Raw genomic sequence first — 16,984 nt, 5'->3', positions numbered from 1 at the left:
AGTTCACACCTGACACTAACATAATCACACATTAACAGCTCTTTTGGCGACTTGGCTTGCCTGAACATGTCAAGGAATAGAAACACAGCTTGCACTGTTTTGATTTCTTCTTTTAATTTCCAGCTGAATAGTCAGGGGAAGTGCATTTCTACCTTTTACCAGTTAAAAATCAAACCCACTTGTCACTGAAATAATATTGTTTTACAGTACACAGTCTTATTTCTTTATATTTTGCTTCGAAGGAGTTAGACCTGTAATTTTTAAAGTGATCTTGAGCAATAGGTATCCAGGCTTTCAAAGTTTTCTCTTTGGCCATTGGCTGCTTTTTCATTCATTCAGGCCAGTCCTTGGACAAGAATGTTCTGTTAAGCCGCTTAGCACCGACCAATGAATCATTCGACCATACTGAAAACCTTACATCGCCTCACTCTCTAGTTAGTTACTGTATTCACGTCACCTGCTCACCCACCCAGAGGGGTGACAACAATACCCCATCAGCCTTTTACAGCTGAGCGCTAACAATTACAGCAATGCTTGCCTAGGAGGTCATAATATTAAAAAATAAAGGTGTTCATACTAAATTTTGACTATCAAGCTCATAAGAATTGTACAAACTCCGTTTTTGCCCTGCATATGATCCGTATTTCCTCATTTTTCAATAAATTGCTGCAGAAGAGAGTGGTGGCTCACACACATAATACTGTATGTCTGCATAGATGCCGAGCCGGGAAGTGACACGCAATCACAAATGATCACTTGAGACATATGTGGAGAGTAAGCAGTCTACCTGTGATCAGATCACCCATGACGCACATTAATAACAGGTGCGAACTGGGACAGTCAGTCGGTTCAACTTACATTTATGGCACCGAGGCAAAATCCATACAGCAGGGCAGCCACCAGCACACTGCGTATGAGGCTGTACAGAGATGAAAGGGGGCTGGTAGTGGCTGAGGAAAGAATACAGAGAGATCAGACACAATTAGGCTGGTATGGGTGAGACACAACGACACAAACGGTAGACAACTCTCATTATTCTGTTTGGGCAGAAATACTCAAAGTATTTGTTTTTACTAGTTTCTCTGAGCAATGCACAAGCAGAATCTCTCATTTTTTAAAATTTTTTATTTGCATTGTTTACTGAAGCCAGGCCTTCCCAAGGCGGAAACAATAACCATACATCTAACTGCCTACTGTGATAGTGTGTAGTGACCATTTTAAAAAAACAAAACAAACTTTGCTCTGTTCAAATGTACCAATAAACACAAGGATGTGTTCAAATAACCACATGGTTTTTAAACTGTCCTCCTAAAAATGGTCTAACACTTTCAACTTCCAAGTATTCGATTATCCCATTCGTGTAATAATATTCTTACCAGTTCCACCAAAAATGTGCATGTCAATCTGCTCCAGCAGACACATCACAAAAGTGTTGACCTGAGGTAGCAACCCAAACAGGAAAATGACTGGGAAACACAGGGCAAACACTGTTGGATGAAAAGAGGGGAAATTGTGTTTAAAAATGGGTTACAGTTTAAAAACCCACTAATCCTCCTCCTGCATAAAGCAGTGTTACAATCAGGATATATTAAGGGCTATTTAATTAACACTGCAATAAGAAAGATAGACCTGCATGTAGCAATGCTAGCACTGTCAATCTGAACATCAACCTGATGTAAAAGAATCCATGAATAATACTAACCAATGAGCACATCCCTGACACAGAGCAGGAATTGCGCAGAGAAGATGATGATGCCATAGAGAGAGAAGGGCTGCAGACTTCCAGAGCGCCCAGATAAGTCAAAGATCCAGATCATCACACAGCATAAGCAGAAGTAGACTGGCCGACTGTACACAATGATCCAGTTATGCCCCTTTTACATAACAGACAAGGAGAGAAACAACGTTATACCATAATTTTAAGGTCAAAAGTATTTTATAAAATGTGGATTCCTAAATCTACTACTCACATGCATGGGAGAGGCTGCATCTGGCTGTACACTCTAAAACAAAGAGGCAGGGAATTTAGGCTTCATGTCTTTCACGTGTATGTTAAAAATAGGAACGACAATTGCTTGGCTCTAGCTAACCAGGTTAACTGAAAATTGTTGTGACCCTTGGACTGGATTTTGAGCACTTAGTCTTCCTACAACAATGATGTTAAAAGATTGCTTTAAAACAAGTCCAGTATCATATTACTGGACTTGTTTTAAATTGCACAATTATTGTACTCTTGACAGAGGATGCGTTGTAAGAGAAAGTCTTATAACGGTCTTACATAGGCTAAGTCTGACAACCATTTGTTTTTCCCCCTTTTTTCTTTTAAATGAACATCAAATCTCTAAGCTCTAAGTAAGATTAAATTCGACAGGATATGATTTTGCCAAATCTCCACCTGCGCGATCTGTTTAGAGATTTTCACAGGACCAAACGGGGGTTCAGAGTTTAGTTTAGACTGAGCACTTATATGTTATGACATTGTAAGAACACAAGTTTTGGTCATACAGTGACGATTATTAAGTTACTTGCTGAAGACTTTTGGTAAGAGAAACAACATAAATAAGAGGTACCTTCAGTAAGGAGTACTGGCAACTAGCAATGACCAGGCAGAACTGGAAGACCCAAATGTCCCTGAAAAAGCCTTGGAGCAGCAGCAGGAACCCCAGGAATGCCACCAGGCTGGCCAGCACCACAGCAAACACGTTCTCTCCCACACGGCGGTTCCTGGGAAAGTAAGGTGCAGCAGTACATATTTGAGAAACCTCAAAATTATATCTAAATTTTGTCTTTGACTTGTAAATAAAATGTGCTTCATGAAAAAAATTAAACCAAATGTGTATTAAGTGTTAAGTCAATATCCCACTGGACATAAGTCCTGTGACAATGAGGAGGTTCATCCATTACAAACGAAACAACCCATTAAAAAAAAAAAAAAAAAAAAAAAAACTAGTATCAGTATTATAGTAAAACCTTAAAGTTTCATCTAAATCAGTTTACAATGCATCCTGTATAATATCATGCCACAAGCTTCTATGTATTTGAAAGAAAAACACAGGATAACATTTTTCTGAGTTGTTGTTTAGTGAAAATATTTTAAATTGATCCTTTAAAAGAACTTCGCTTATGAATGAAAATCTTTTGCTTCAGTGTAAGAGGAAAAGCAGCCTTCAGAAATGATACAGAGTGAACAAATTTGTTGGACTTGTTAATCCATCTTCTCTATCAATTCTCAATCAAAACCATGGACCTGTTTAAAAGTGAACTCAGTTGCTTTTATAAGTTAAATATTTACTTGAACTGATAATTTGTCAAAACTAAAACAAAAACAAATGTTGTTATGTATTAATTATTTGAGGGGCAACAGAGTACATTTTGTACATTTTTCTTTGCTGTCACAGAGAAAAGTAACTAAATAAAATGTAATCCATTCTCTTTTCCAATGTTTTGTCTTACCTGTCTAATAAGGCAAGCAGAGCCAGTCGATCATACCGGACTCTCAGCCACTTTCCAGGCAGCACCCAAAAGCGATAGTACTGTTTAGGTTTGGCTTTCTCCTCAATCATCAAAGTGTTTTCTTGGGACTCTTGTAGAGACTCGTGATCCAGATCAAACTAGGTAAGAATTCAGAGATTGTGTGAATTAGGAAACAGGATCTAGAAGGACCGTCTGTGATAGTTAGCTTTGATGTGCCGACTGATGTCCTATTTGGAATAATCAATGAAGCACTGCTAACCTCGGGCATCTCCAGAGGCACCCTGCGCACCTGCATCCCCTGTAAAGCCCCTTGTCTGGGCTGTAGCATGGACAGGACTGGTGCCCCTTCTGGGACCTCAGTGGATGTGAAGCTTGAAGATTGGGACTGCCTCTCCCTTTCTCTGCAAGTGTAAAATTTCACAGCCTTGAATGTAGCTGTTAGTAATGTTTTAATGACAACAATAACTCTCGTAGTCTGTAGAAAAGAAAGACACTTGGCAATAAAAACTTTATAACTTACTGAACTGGGTCCTCATAGCCGCCTCCAGCAGGTCCAAATGTGTAGGACCTCTTTACTCCTGTTATATAACAGAGACACAGCAGAAATGAATACCCTCAACAGTGTAAAATCTGCAATCACAGACAGAGTATACAATAATGCAATCTGACAAGTGATTTTCTTTATGTAGATTCAAATACCAGTGACCATTACATTACAATTACTTTACATAATGCTTCAAAATAATAGCTCAAATAACAGACTGGTAACATTTCAAGGTAGCAAGTCCTAAGAATCGGTACTCAAGGAGAGTCCACTGTTCATGAATTCAGTCTCATATCTCCCCATTTAATAATAGGATAAACAGAATGACTGTCTAGACAAGACAAGGTACTTACCACTCTCGTCATAGAAATAGTGCACTGCCCCTTCTGATGTGTCGTCAAATGTTGAAGCCTCATGGATGCCACTGCGGGGTAGTAGAAGTGAAGAGGCAAACTGTAAGGCTGAGGGAAGTGTACGGGTGCGTGAATGAGAGGAGGTCCGAGCTCGCTGGAGGTCCTGGAGACTGCAGGAAGCAAACAAATGAATACAGCAGTTAATCTTAATCCTAAACTCAGTCCTCCTAAAGCTCACATCCTCCATGAGCTATAATTAGAATTATTTAATGAAAATACGACTTTATATAGACAAAATTTTAATCTGGGCTGTTATTCTTATGTCCATTATAATGTAAACATACTAATATGGAAGGCATGGCAGAAATATAGGGACATCTTTGCTTAGATGACAAACCTGGGAGGAGATCCCATGGTAGATGGTGGTGGTGTAGGGTTGCTCCCAGCATTGTGTCTCCTGCGTATGGCCTGGGTCCTCTTTACACTGCTGACTGATTCGTGTTTGCCCCCTTCCTCCGTGGCCATGGCTGAGGAAAGTTTATCATTTACATCACATTGTCAGTGTATATAATGCACATATCTAAGATTTAACTATAACTGCATTTTATCTTAATTCAGAACTTAGAATGTCCTTATGTTATTTATTCATTTATTAAATAAATAAGTATAAAGCTTAAGAGATAGTTAGGTTTCACACACCAGACTATTAATTAAAATTAATTTATTAGAAATTTTTCAAAGCATGACTCCATGTTAGCAGCAAGGACATGGGTTAATGAAAAGATTTTGCCTCAATGTGTTAGGGGTGATCGGTTACTGAGGTCTCAGCAGTGAGGTGGTAATCAGGGTTTAAACAATAATTTATACTCATCTTACTGATGCTTCTTATTTTTGTATTAGTAGTCTTTTCGGTCATTTTTCATTGCTAAACATTGTTTTAAATACTCCCATTTTATAAAAAAGAAAAACATCTGAACAGAATTGTAATTGAGCACAACAGTATTATTTACCAGCAGCACATATCTCACTCATGCTTTTCCAAACTGTCAGACCAAAAAAATATTTAAAATGAAGACAGTGAGTGAATAACAAAGAAATCAGATGCTTTCAGCCATCTCATTCTCCTCTCCTATGCTGCTGATGAGGATTCATTGGATTTTGCTGCTAGAGAAAGAGCACAGCTGCAGCCTCAGCCAAATTGGCAATTTGCAGAGGTAAATTAAGTTAGCAGTTAGTGTTTATAGTGACGCTTGTGTTTTAACTTCTTTATCAAATTAGCCTAACAAGCGCTTTTTGGGTGTTTAAAATATTCATATAATTTGTTAAACAGACAGTTTAATAAAACTTTATTGGGTTTTCATTCAAAGTTATTTATTCGATTAACAGTTTTGTAAACCATCTTTTAGTGCAGATGGGAACACCTCCTAAACAACTATGTCTTTGCTAAAAATAAGTTGCACGTCGACCATAAATGGCACCAAAAGATGGTAGAAAATATTTTGCATAGTTTCTTCACATTCTCATGACTCAGGTACAAAGAGGTAAAAGCTGGATGATGCCTGAATGTTTCTGGTAAACTTGCATAATAAGGAGTTCTACTAAAATAATAAAGTTTAAGCACAGCAGTCAACATTTTAATTAATATTTCCAACTTTCCCCAACACTGTGCTTTAGTTACCTTTCACTATTCCTACAGTAGGCATATGTGTGACTAGTCGACTAACTGACTAATCGTTGCTGTTGTCACTAGTTGGTACCAGACTTACTAGTGGTTTAATCTAATTATTAAACTTTTAATCAATGCCAAATGTCGGTATATTATTGGGTCCTAAATGTTGTGCACCCATTTGCCACCAAATGGCACATCATTGTTGGGAAACTAAATCTGTTAATCTAGGCCTGATCTTTCTGTTAACACTATCAGAATGAGATCATTGTTACAAGCAGTGGAAAGGAACTTTCTCCATAAGGTGGATGGGCTCTGCCTTAGTTATAGGGTAAGGAATTCAGTTATTCGGAAGGGGTTCAAAGAAGAGCAGCTACTCCTTCACATTGAAAGGGGATGGCTAAGGATGTCTGACTGACTTTAGATAAGCAGAAAAAAAATGGATGGATGATTTATTGTTTTATTTTAGATTCTAACTTTTATTGAAGTGGATGTCATGAATTTCGAACAGTGTGCATCATTCATAATGCTTGGGACTTTTAAGTCGTGATTTATTAGATGTTAATTTGTCATATTTTAGTGGAACGTGTTTGGTTTTGTATCATCTTTAACATCGGTTTATTTTAAGTGTTTTTCATCTTTGTTGTCTATCTGGAGTATAATGTGTAATATTGATAATGCATGCTGCAAGGTGCTGCACATTTAAGCGGCATGATTCATTACTGAAGAATGTGATAAATGGTTTCAAATACCTATGTTATTAATTTTTGACATTTTCCAATAAAAGTTTCTCAAATGGAACTTATTACCTGAGTGTTCCTAAGTTTCAGACTAGTCAGTTAGTCTTTTTTTTTTTTTCCTCATTTAGTCGACTAAGAAATTAGGAAAATCCCTAGTATAACACACAGTGGAAACACCTGACATTAATACATACAGTATATAGGTAAAAGCTGCTCAGCTGTGGAAGCCCATGCCACAAAAATGCTGGTGCAAAGTTTTTGTGCTGATGGTTTTGTGCTGGGGGCTCTGGAACTCTGCAGTTATTGACTCAAAAGAGCTTTGAAGACTTTTGCGCACTATATGCAGTCAGTAAGCCAGTTCTATAACTTTACACAGTTTGAGCCTTCATTTCTGTGGTTCCTAAATGCTTCCAATTTGCAATAATACCACTTACTGATAGTGGAATATCTAGGATGGAAGCAATTTCACAAACTGGCTGGCATGCTTGAACTCAGTGAGCTCTTTAGAATGAGCCATTCTTGAAAAAATGTTTCTCAAGGCAGACTCCTTGGCTATGGGCTTGATTTTATGCAAGTCTGGCAATGGGAGTGAAAACGCCTGAATTTAAAGATTAAGAGGGACTTTTGTCCATATAGGGTATTATGTTACACAATGTTAAAATAATCTGATTAAATAGAATAACCTAAAAAATAAATTTGAATAAAATATTATTTTCTAAATGTTTTCTTTATTCTTGTTCCTGTGCACAAAACAGACACTTCAAAGCAGATTCTGTTACATCTGTAAATTTGAATGTGTTCTTTCAAACCCCAATCTCATGCTTTATTCCGTAAAGATACAGTTATACCTTTGTTTTGCCTGCTTAATTTCAAGCTTAGTTTTGTGAGGATTTTGTTAATAGTTTTGTTTTTTTTGTTTGTTTGTTTTTTTTAAACGGGCCCAGAGTAACTTCATTTCTTTGAAGCTCAAATGCGGCATCTCACTATGGTAAGTGCCCTCTGGCATGACAAGCCACAGAAGCTCTTATCACCAAGACCATGGGGTCCAGGCATTCTTAGTGCTGTTCTTCTATGTGCCACTACTACACCATAAAGCAACTAACTCATGACTAAATTTAATAAATTCAAAAGGTCAAATAATTTTGACTAAATAAATAAATATCAGTCAGCATTTTTCCTTTTTTTTTTTTTTTTTAATCTATTGATGCCTTACTGACACTGTCCAGTTGCATGGGCAAAGTGCGAGTGAGATACCTCATTCAGTTTTCAAGGAACCGGGGTTAACCCCTTGATCCACGCAAAAGATCAGCCACCTCTGGCTGTCATTCCCCAAATGGCAGGGGGCGAAAAGCTAACAGCTCCTGTGCAGGGCAGCTATAGGTAGAATCCCTAATGTCAGGCATGAAGGCAGCATTAGGGTGCAAAACCTCCCTATTACAGTTGAAAACTACAGACATGATGTGTAGGTAGATAGAGCATGCAACTTACAGTTACTGTTATTTTTCATTGATGCTAAAGCAAGCTGTAAAAAGACTAAGACTAACTCTAAAACTGTAGTTAAATCTCTTTGGTGCATTACCAAAGCCAACATGGCAGCCTGACATTCCAGCCAAACACTTTAGAGGAAAATGCTCTTCCCTTATCTAGCAAAACCTGAAGGAAGTCTAACACAATTCTAACACAGCACTGATAAGAAATTTTGTTCGCAGCTGCACATCTCTCAAATACACACCCTCATAAAGTCAGAATACAGAAACTGCTCTTGCACTCTGAATGGTCTCAATCAACCTCAGGGGGAGACCCAACTCATTTAAATTCAGCCTTTCAGGTGCCAGTCTCAGCTAACTGCTCTGTGACACCTGTGACACCAGGCCCCTGTGCAAAGGCAGTGTCCACCGCCGGGCTGTGGAGAAGACAAGTTAGATCCATCATGGAACAATCAAAATCAAAGACAGCCACTGCTCCCTCAACCTGCTCAGGGAAACTGTTATAGCAGTGCGCCTGGCCATGGGTGAGCTCCCCTAATGTTTTGCCCTCAATTTTTTTAGGGAAAAGAAAAGAGGAGATTGTGTTTTTGTATGATGCAAACAAATATACGAACACCTTCAGACGTGGTGGACTATTGTGGGATTGAGTCTCCACTCCCCATAGAGTGGATTTCCTCTGTAGCTCCACTCCAGTGTTCAATGCACTGGGAACATGCGTCACACATAATGACAGGAGGTGTTCACTGCTCCACACAATCAGAGTGTGAGCCAGGCTGTGTAATGTCACACAGCAAGTGCCTCAGACAGTCTGTATACACAACTGTTGTTATACTGTCTCTCCTAATCAGGACATAACAATTTTTCAGGAGCAGCAAGAAATGCCCCAAAGCCGAAAACCTGCCGTCAGCTCCAAGTAATTTATATATGTGCGACAAAGCCTCTGGGGCTAGGTGCCATTTATGGCCCTCCACTTGAAAACAGCACCCCACCCAATCAATGAAGCATCTAGTTTTCCTCATAACCACCTAACCTAAGGGGAAATGGCGGTGAACACTTTTGGGTCTCTCCGGTAATAGAGAGGCAGAAGATATCTGGGAGAAATTCGGCTGAGATGACGTCTCACATCCAGCTGCAGGGTGGACACACAGAGCTGAAAATCCTGCATCGCCAGCAACCTCTGAAGGATAACAGATTATGCAGGGCATCAGCCCCTCCAAGTGCAAACAAGCTCTTAATGAGACCATACTTCCTTTGCAAAACAGATTGAGGTTCTGGTGAAATTTCTACACAAAATCTTAGAACAGAAAAGCCGAAAAAGAAACACTGCATTTTACAATTACCTGACAAAATACGAGCCTATGAGAGTTGCAAATACATTGCAACATAGTCTTTTCTTACTATTTGCTCTTATTGCACACTTGTCTGATAGTGACACTGTAAACTTATTGAAAATGAAAATTAAGTTGAAGGAATACACTGGAGTAGATCCAACAGGCGCTACTGAGACATAAGTAGAAGACATAACAGGACTTCTACAGTGATCTAAATATAGCAGCTCCACTTACAATGGTGCAGTGTATAATATATTCTTGAATGGGTATACAGGCATGATTTTTGATTTTTACAGAATCGTTTCCAGAGCTTTCTGATCACACCTCATGGTTACTTGGAACTAAAAAAAAAGTAATAGAATTTCAGCTGCTCTCTTATTTCCAAAGGAATTGCCACAGCACATGGAACCCATGTTTGATTTGGCACAGACTTCATATCAGATGGAGTTCCTGACACAACCGTCACCTCTATACTGGCTTGGGTATAGTGCACAATCTGATATCAATGTGCCAATGTTGTTCTAGGATCACCGAAGCTAATGATGGGCCAGGTTCATCATTGCAAGTGACCAATCACATTGTTGTGATGTCATGGTTTTGCGACGTGGAAAGAAATTCGGACCAAACTCTAACCTTAACTCTATAATTATAACCGTAACTCTATAATTATAACCGTAACCCATCCTAAACCACAACTGCCCCGTTTTGGATTTTAGTACACATTGGCAGTTTTTTCCATATGACAATATAACTTGCAATGTTGAACCTGGACCAATATTAATTATGATCACCAGGGACAACACCAACACAGGGATCATATCAGATACATCTAGTTAGATCACAGTACACTAGCTTGTGAGACCCCAAGGCTGGGTTTGTGTCTCTTCGCCATCTTAAATAAAATCTTTCACAAATAAGGTATATGTATTAATCACTACACCATGGAGTCATTACTCGTGATTAAATTAAGTACAAATTAATAGTGGTCTGTCATCAAATATATTACAGAAAAAAAATATCAGCAACAATTTGATGCCTTACAAATAGGCCTTACTATCAGCGACTCCCTATGAAGGTTAACTTTCTTAATTAGTTAGACCTCCAAACCATGATGAAAACTGTTTCAGTAGGGTAAGTTAAAACATATATTCTTGACTGAAAATTTGCAAACTCACCACCTCCAACAGCCCCCTCTTCAACCAGTTCTCCTGTTCTCCAGCCCATCTGGTTGCCAGTCCAAGAGCCTCCAAGTGAATCCAAGCGATGATGGTGAGCTCCAGCAAAGCCATCAGAGTGTATAGTCCGGGCTTCCAGATCAGACTTAGAGATGGTGAGAGTCCGAGGTGCAGGCGTGGAGGTGGAGGGCATTGCAAGCAGAGTAGAGGGCAGAGCCACTGCATTGCTCTGGCTTCCACCTGCCCCATCCATACTTAGCACTCTTGCGTGAGTCTTAGCACTAGCGGTGCTAGAAGAGCGTTGAGCAGCACGAGGATGTGAGGGGCCAGCAGTTTCGGGTAAATCCCCTTCCCTTGGAGTAGGCAGTTGAGCAGCAGGGGGAAGAGTCGATGTAATGCCAGTGTTAGCAAGGTCTGGAGAGTAGCAGGAGGTAGAGGAACTAGAGTCATCATCATCATCGTCATCATCATCTGAGCTGTATCGGCGCTGAGAGCCCAGGCTAGAACCTGCACTCATGTCACTGCCGTCGTCCTCGTCACTGGAATCCTCAAACAAACTTTCACTGTAAGCCTTAGTGCCGAGTCGATTGCGCACTGGTATGTAATCTCTGTGTTGTCTATGATTGTGGTGACGCCTGTAAGAGCCACAGTCAAAACTACTACTGCCAGCTCCAGCGCGCCTTCTTGGAGCTTTCCTTCGGCCTGGCCTGTGCCCCATGCTACCGCCGCTGGCCCGCAGCAGCTTTAAGTCTTTAGGGCGTACAACCTGCTGGGACTGCAGAGCAGGCTGCTCAGACAGTAAGAATGGGGTAGAAGATATGGGCAAAGCAGGCTCAGAACACACCAGACCCAGGGCCAGCCCTGAGGGCACTGAATTGGTCTGCCGAGGTGGGGGTAGAGGAGGAACTGGGACGTTCCTGTCCAATTCACAAACCTCTGAGTGGCCACTACTTGAAGGGGAAGAGTTCTGGAGAGGAGGGGGCTGTGCAATATCAGAAGGTACAGATGGCAGATCCTCTCCTTCAACAAGTGTCCGGTCTAGCCCCTGGCTGAGGGAGAATTCTTTGGAAGGGGAGCGTAGTAACACACTGTCTGACAGATTGTCAGTATCACTGCCATCTTGCACTGCTGAATCCTCTGTGGGCTTGTGGATGTCAGACCCTATCGCTGGTGCTGAGGCAGAAACCTGTCCATCTACAGGCCGCGACTGGCTGAATGAAGGACTTTCCAGCTGAGTTGAATCAGTTTTTTCACTGCGGTAACTGCTAACAGTGCTTAGCGTCTCACGGTCTGTGGTAGCTCCACCAGCACTGAAACAACTGTCTGTTGATCCAGCAGCTAGTGCTACTCCGCTGCGGCTGCCGGGGAGCTCAGTCCCAGGAGCAAAAGCCACAGGGTCAAGGCCTAAACCCAGCAGATTTTCACTGAGTTCTTCACTTAAACTACTCTTTATAAGAGGGCTTAGGGGAGTATCTCCCAAACTCTCAGATTCAGCAGAGGGGCCAAGGGGAGAGTAAGCCCCCAAATCATTGTCCTTGGAACTCTGATGAGACAACTGTTCTGTTAACATCTCCACTTCTTGCAAGTGTTCTTTCTCGCCTCCATCTTCTTGACTCGAGGGTGAAGGGGGGATAGACAAGGCTCCAGGTTCTTCAAATCCAGCTGACACTCCAGATACTCCTACAAGACCTTGGAACTCACCTCCAAGAGCGGCAACAATGCAGGATGAGACCCCATTCAGAGCCCCTGTACGGTAAGAAAACCAAACATTAGACTGAAATGTCTATGAAGGTTCTCAGTCATCCAGGTCATCGTAGTCAAAGGAGCTTGCAAAGAAAAGCGTCTGGACTTCTTTAAGTTACTTGAAGACGTTTCACCTCTCATCCGAGAAGCTTCTTCAGTTCTGAGGTCAAATGGTGGAGAGTCCCAGATATAAACCTAGTGGGAGTATCCCCCCACAGAGGGACAAAAGGACCCCCTAGACTGAAATGCACTTTTGCAAGCTGTAACACTGACGTTGTGAATTATGTTTCTCAAGATTCCATTTTTCCCCCCCCTTTCCTAAATTTGTATGAAAATACTGATATACTTACAGCCTGACTTATACAGGAAGGATTAAACATTGTTTCCAGTATCTAATGCTCATTTCTAAACAGTGAAACATAACAGACTTACTAATGGGGTCCTGGGAACTCTGACGTAGGATCTCACGTTGAGCTGACGTGACAATCACATTATTGCTTCCTTGTTCCCGCATTAACTCTTTGATATCTGAAATAAAAGGAAATTACAAATTTAAAACATATGCTTGGATAAAAATGTCAGACTATCTATTATATACATCATGATTTAAAATAAAAATATGGTATGCAGAATTAAAACATTTAGATGCTTACCCTTAGTACCCCCTGAATCCTCCAACTGAGGCAAGAATTCCTGAAGAGTAAGAAAGAATATACACAATGCTTTAAACCACCTGATACACATGATTATGCATTACGAAACCATAAGAACATCGCTAAGTACTTAAAAAATCCCCCCTTAGCTTGGTACTGAACTAAAAAAAAATCTTGCAAACTACTATTACAGGCATACTGATCATGGAAAATATAAATTTTTTTAACCTGGCACTAAGCCACGGGAGGTTCAGACCAATTAGCATTTAATGAGGAGCTACGAGTTAGAAAGATCATAGCAACAAGTGTACTTGGGTTAAACAGTAACTTGGTTTATTCAATCATCTGCTGTCTATTTTTTTTAATTTTTTGCCTGTAGCCATACCACCTGCTAGCTTTTAAAGCTTGCTACATCTTGTAGTAAGCCTTAGTGCCAAAATTCTAATAGATAGAACTGGAGAAATGTTGGAAGCCAGAAGAGATAATGTTGCATGCTAGTAAATATGGTAATCCTCACCGACACTTGGTTTAATCCAAACAGAGAGTGCTGGGAGCTGCAACGCACTGGGGGTGTTGAGTTGACTTTCCGAAACACAGTCATCTCTACACCAACATGACTATCCCTGTGAAATAGTCACATGCAGGAAGAAATTTTTTTTCCCAAAGAATTCAGCAAGTCACAGCATCGCAACAGGCAAGTTTTCTTTAAGACACATCACATTACCTGTGCTGATTCCCCTCATGAGCACCTGACCCCTCTTCTCCTTCTTCTGTCCTTGGCACTTCAGCTGTTAGTGAGGCCTGCTTTTTCTCTACAATCTCCCCAAGGTCGAACATTGCATGAAGTCGGTAGTTTACCACTTTAATGGCAGTAAAAAATACAGCAACCACAGCAGAGTACACACCTGCCACCAACAAGCTTGGAGGAAGAGCCTGACAAGGAGTTGGAATTTAAAGAGAGGAATTACAAAAATGAGACCAGGCAGTCACGTCAAAGAACTAGAACCAGGAAGGAAGCTTAATTGGAAATGAGGTGTTAAATATAGCTGGATATTTCAAACTTATTATGGAATTGTTTTAAATCAGGATCTTAATTTAACCACACAAGTTCAGGCAAACACCCTTAGTTTTTATTCCCCCTATTGTTACAAGCACTAGAAGTTAAACTATAAAGTTATTATCCCATGCATATGTGCTGAATGAGTCTCTCATACAGTTTACATCATTAAAAAAATGCAGTTATGTTATTCAAAACATAGTATTTGACCCATTTTACACATGATAATCCTGGGAGATGATTAAGTCAGTTGAAGTTGCCAATGTGTAAAAAGGGCTTGGGCATGCAAGTTAGAAACGGATTATTAAACTTCTTGAGGTAAATTTGTGATTTGACCTATATAAGTGAAATTACTTGAAGCTATCATGTCATCATGGCTAACTTCTGAAAACTGATTTAAAAGGATTTGTGCATTATTTTGGTAGCTCCTATGGTGATAGGAAAATGAACTTACCATGTACAGAAGAAAGGGGAAAGCCAGGAGAAATATCCAAAGGTAGAGGTGGAAGCAGTTGGAGAATGTGCTCTGGTGGGGATCCACATACCACCCTCCAGTGAGCGAAGCCCACACGCCCTGCCGCAGTATCTGAAGAGCTTGGGAACCCATCTCCACCTTCAGGTTCAACTAAAAGTTGAAACGCTTCCCCCAAGGCTGTAGCTCAAAAAACTGTGCAGCAGTTTGAGCCACGGTATCTTGTGTCTACGATGGCATGTCCATGGGGCATGGCAGGTTGACCAAGACTGTTTCATCAAGCACAGCAATTTTGTGTCTTAGATATATGCATACACTTCAGCTGAGATAAAGAGTCCTTGCATATTCTTGTGCCAGTATAAGCTCCCTCCCTGCACCAGCGTTGCCACACTCTAGCCCAATCCTCGGTGGGTAATCAGCAGAGTGACTTTTTGACACACTGGTAACCCAATGACTGCACGAACAAGTGCTCATCTGTGAGAGAGATCACAATTAGTCAGTTTTCTTTTATGAAGCTTCACTTTAAACACTGGATTTTATGGAAAAACAATCTTGAAAATCTAATAAAAATCACCAAATAAGTTTAGTGTTGCTCTTTTTGTTTCAGGTGCAACTTATAACGTCTATTTAGTATGTTTACTTTAACATTTTACTCTTTTCTTTCATCTGTCCTTTACTTAATTACATTAAATCACAGGACACTAATTATCCTTTATTGCAACTGAAGTGACAGAATCGTTTTAGTGATCGATAAATGCAAAAGAATAACATAAGCTAGCAATGGCACGTGAAACAACGATTATAACAAACATAATTTGCCATTAGATGTCTTTCACACAAACAAAAACAGCTGTATGTGATATATGACATATCTGACATATTCGGTTTTCCGACAGCATGAACTCCCTATGTTCACGTCCAGGCCATTGTTGTGCCAGCTAGATTAAGTTTTGTGACAGGCACTAGCAAGCTAACTGGCAGCTCATCGTATATTACAAAGATTTCTGTGCATTTCTCACCTCTGGGCAGCCGCCAGTGGTTTCAGTGACCTCAGTGAATATGATAACATGACCTAAACCCGAAGATTATCTCCTCAAACTGCCTGACAGACAACATTAGGATACCTAATGCTAGTTACCGGCTAATGCTAGGCCGCATAAGCAAGCATTTCTATCTTGATGTCCCTATCGTTGACTGGGTAACTGTAACGTCACCCTAAAACAAGACAGCTTAACGCTAACCGCTAATAGGTAGGTGAAAGTCATTAGCTATTATTATCTCACGCTGGCTTGATAGATTTAATAATTGTGCTCACAGTGAGATGTTCTCCGATTTTGGATCCCAGCATAGCTCATAGTTAGCAATAGCTGTCCAGGTTGGCTTATATCCTCCTTCCGCATCCAGTTCATGCAAAATCTCAGCGCTTTCCGTCTCAGGATGCTAGCTAGGAAGGAAATCGGCTGTTAAAAAACTGTAGCTTCACTTTTTGCTGGCGTTAGCTAACTTATCGTTTTTCCCGAGAGGCCGTGCTCCTCTTTGGCATGACTGGGTGACAAACATCATGTATGGGGAGCCGTGGGCCCCTCTCATGACGAACAACAAATGCTTCTTGGTATAAACGGACCCTGTGTAAAAAAAAACAAAAACTAAACAAAAACAAAAAATGTTTCAACGAGCTAGCTCACTGGGTAGCTAGCTCTGCTAACAACTAGTTGACACACGCACGCAAGCACGCACGCACGGCCGCAAAGTGAGTGAGAGACCGAGAGAGATTCCCATGGCGCTGATTGGCCATGTGTACTGACGTCATGAGGAGGACTTTTTCTTCTTCTTTTATTTTAAAATATTCTTAAAATGTAATGTTAGTACAAACCAATCAACCACAAAACTACCTAAACAAATTAATAAAAATAAATAGGTCCTGAATGTTTACTTTCAGGTCCTGGCATTCATGTAGACGTTTCTTATATATGGGTTTACCAGCTAGCTCAGGTTAATGTAGGCCAAGCTAACCCCCATTTAAGCCAGCCACACTGCTAAACTGCTCCCTGCAATCCCAAAAGACCCTCACCTTGCTAATGGTTCAGTTCCAGATGCCACCTGACAATCCCAGTTGTCCATGCTTGAAGAGATGAATTGGACCTACATATAGGTAGGTACCGTAGCTAATTTTTAGATAGGTAAAAATTTTACATTTATATTTTATATTTATTCTTTATAAATAGTATAGAACTCGCATTTGTGTGCCATTCTGCAACATTAGCCAACGATCTCTTGTTTTTATGACAG

The 16,984-nt window shown here is 40.4% G+C and overlaps 1 protein-coding gene across 1 annotated transcript in view; it reads right to left on the bottom strand.

Annotated features, from left to right (window-relative positions):
* The window catches only part of LOC146700111 (pecanex-like protein 3), a 32,299-nt gene extending 15,870 nt beyond the window's left edge, over positions 1 to 16,429 (bottom strand). Inside the window, exons 1-17 of the mRNA XM_085470176.1 lie at positions 16,011 to 16,429; positions 14,678 to 15,169; positions 13,891 to 14,099; positions 13,684 to 13,789; positions 13,167 to 13,206; positions 12,946 to 13,041; positions 10,771 to 12,516; positions 4,769 to 4,898; positions 4,372 to 4,541; positions 3,995 to 4,052; positions 3,734 to 3,875; positions 3,454 to 3,611; positions 2,571 to 2,724; positions 1,971 to 2,003; positions 1,703 to 1,874; positions 1,377 to 1,487; positions 859 to 950 (exon numbers count right to left, since the gene is read on the bottom strand). Coding sequence (XP_085326302.1) covers positions 859 to 950; positions 1,377 to 1,487; positions 1,703 to 1,874; positions 1,971 to 2,003; positions 2,571 to 2,724; positions 3,454 to 3,611; positions 3,734 to 3,875; positions 3,995 to 4,052; positions 4,372 to 4,541; positions 4,769 to 4,898; positions 10,771 to 12,516; positions 12,946 to 13,041; positions 13,167 to 13,206; positions 13,684 to 13,789; positions 13,891 to 14,099; positions 14,678 to 14,830 — 3,570 coding nt within the window. The 5' untranslated portion in view covers positions 14,831 to 15,169; positions 16,011 to 16,429. The remainder of the gene's footprint in view (positions 1 to 858; positions 951 to 1,376; positions 1,488 to 1,702; positions 1,875 to 1,970; positions 2,004 to 2,570; positions 2,725 to 3,453; positions 3,612 to 3,733; positions 3,876 to 3,994; positions 4,053 to 4,371; positions 4,542 to 4,768; positions 4,899 to 10,770; positions 12,517 to 12,945; positions 13,042 to 13,166; positions 13,207 to 13,683; positions 13,790 to 13,890; positions 14,100 to 14,677; positions 15,170 to 16,010) is intronic.
* Positions 16,430 to 16,984: the final 555 nt, after the last annotated feature.

The sequence above is a fragment of the Copadichromis virginalis genome, linkage group LG10, assembly GCF_057382275.1.
Source record: "Copadichromis virginalis isolate Kocher_CV1m ecotype Utaka linkage group LG10, C_Virginalis_male_GT1.1, whole genome shotgun sequence".
Taxonomy (NCBI): domain Eukaryota; kingdom Metazoa; phylum Chordata; class Actinopteri; order Cichliformes; family Cichlidae; genus Copadichromis; species Copadichromis virginalis.
Note: the sequence above shows the minus strand (reverse complement) of the source record. Positions and strands in the feature narration are given on the sequence as shown.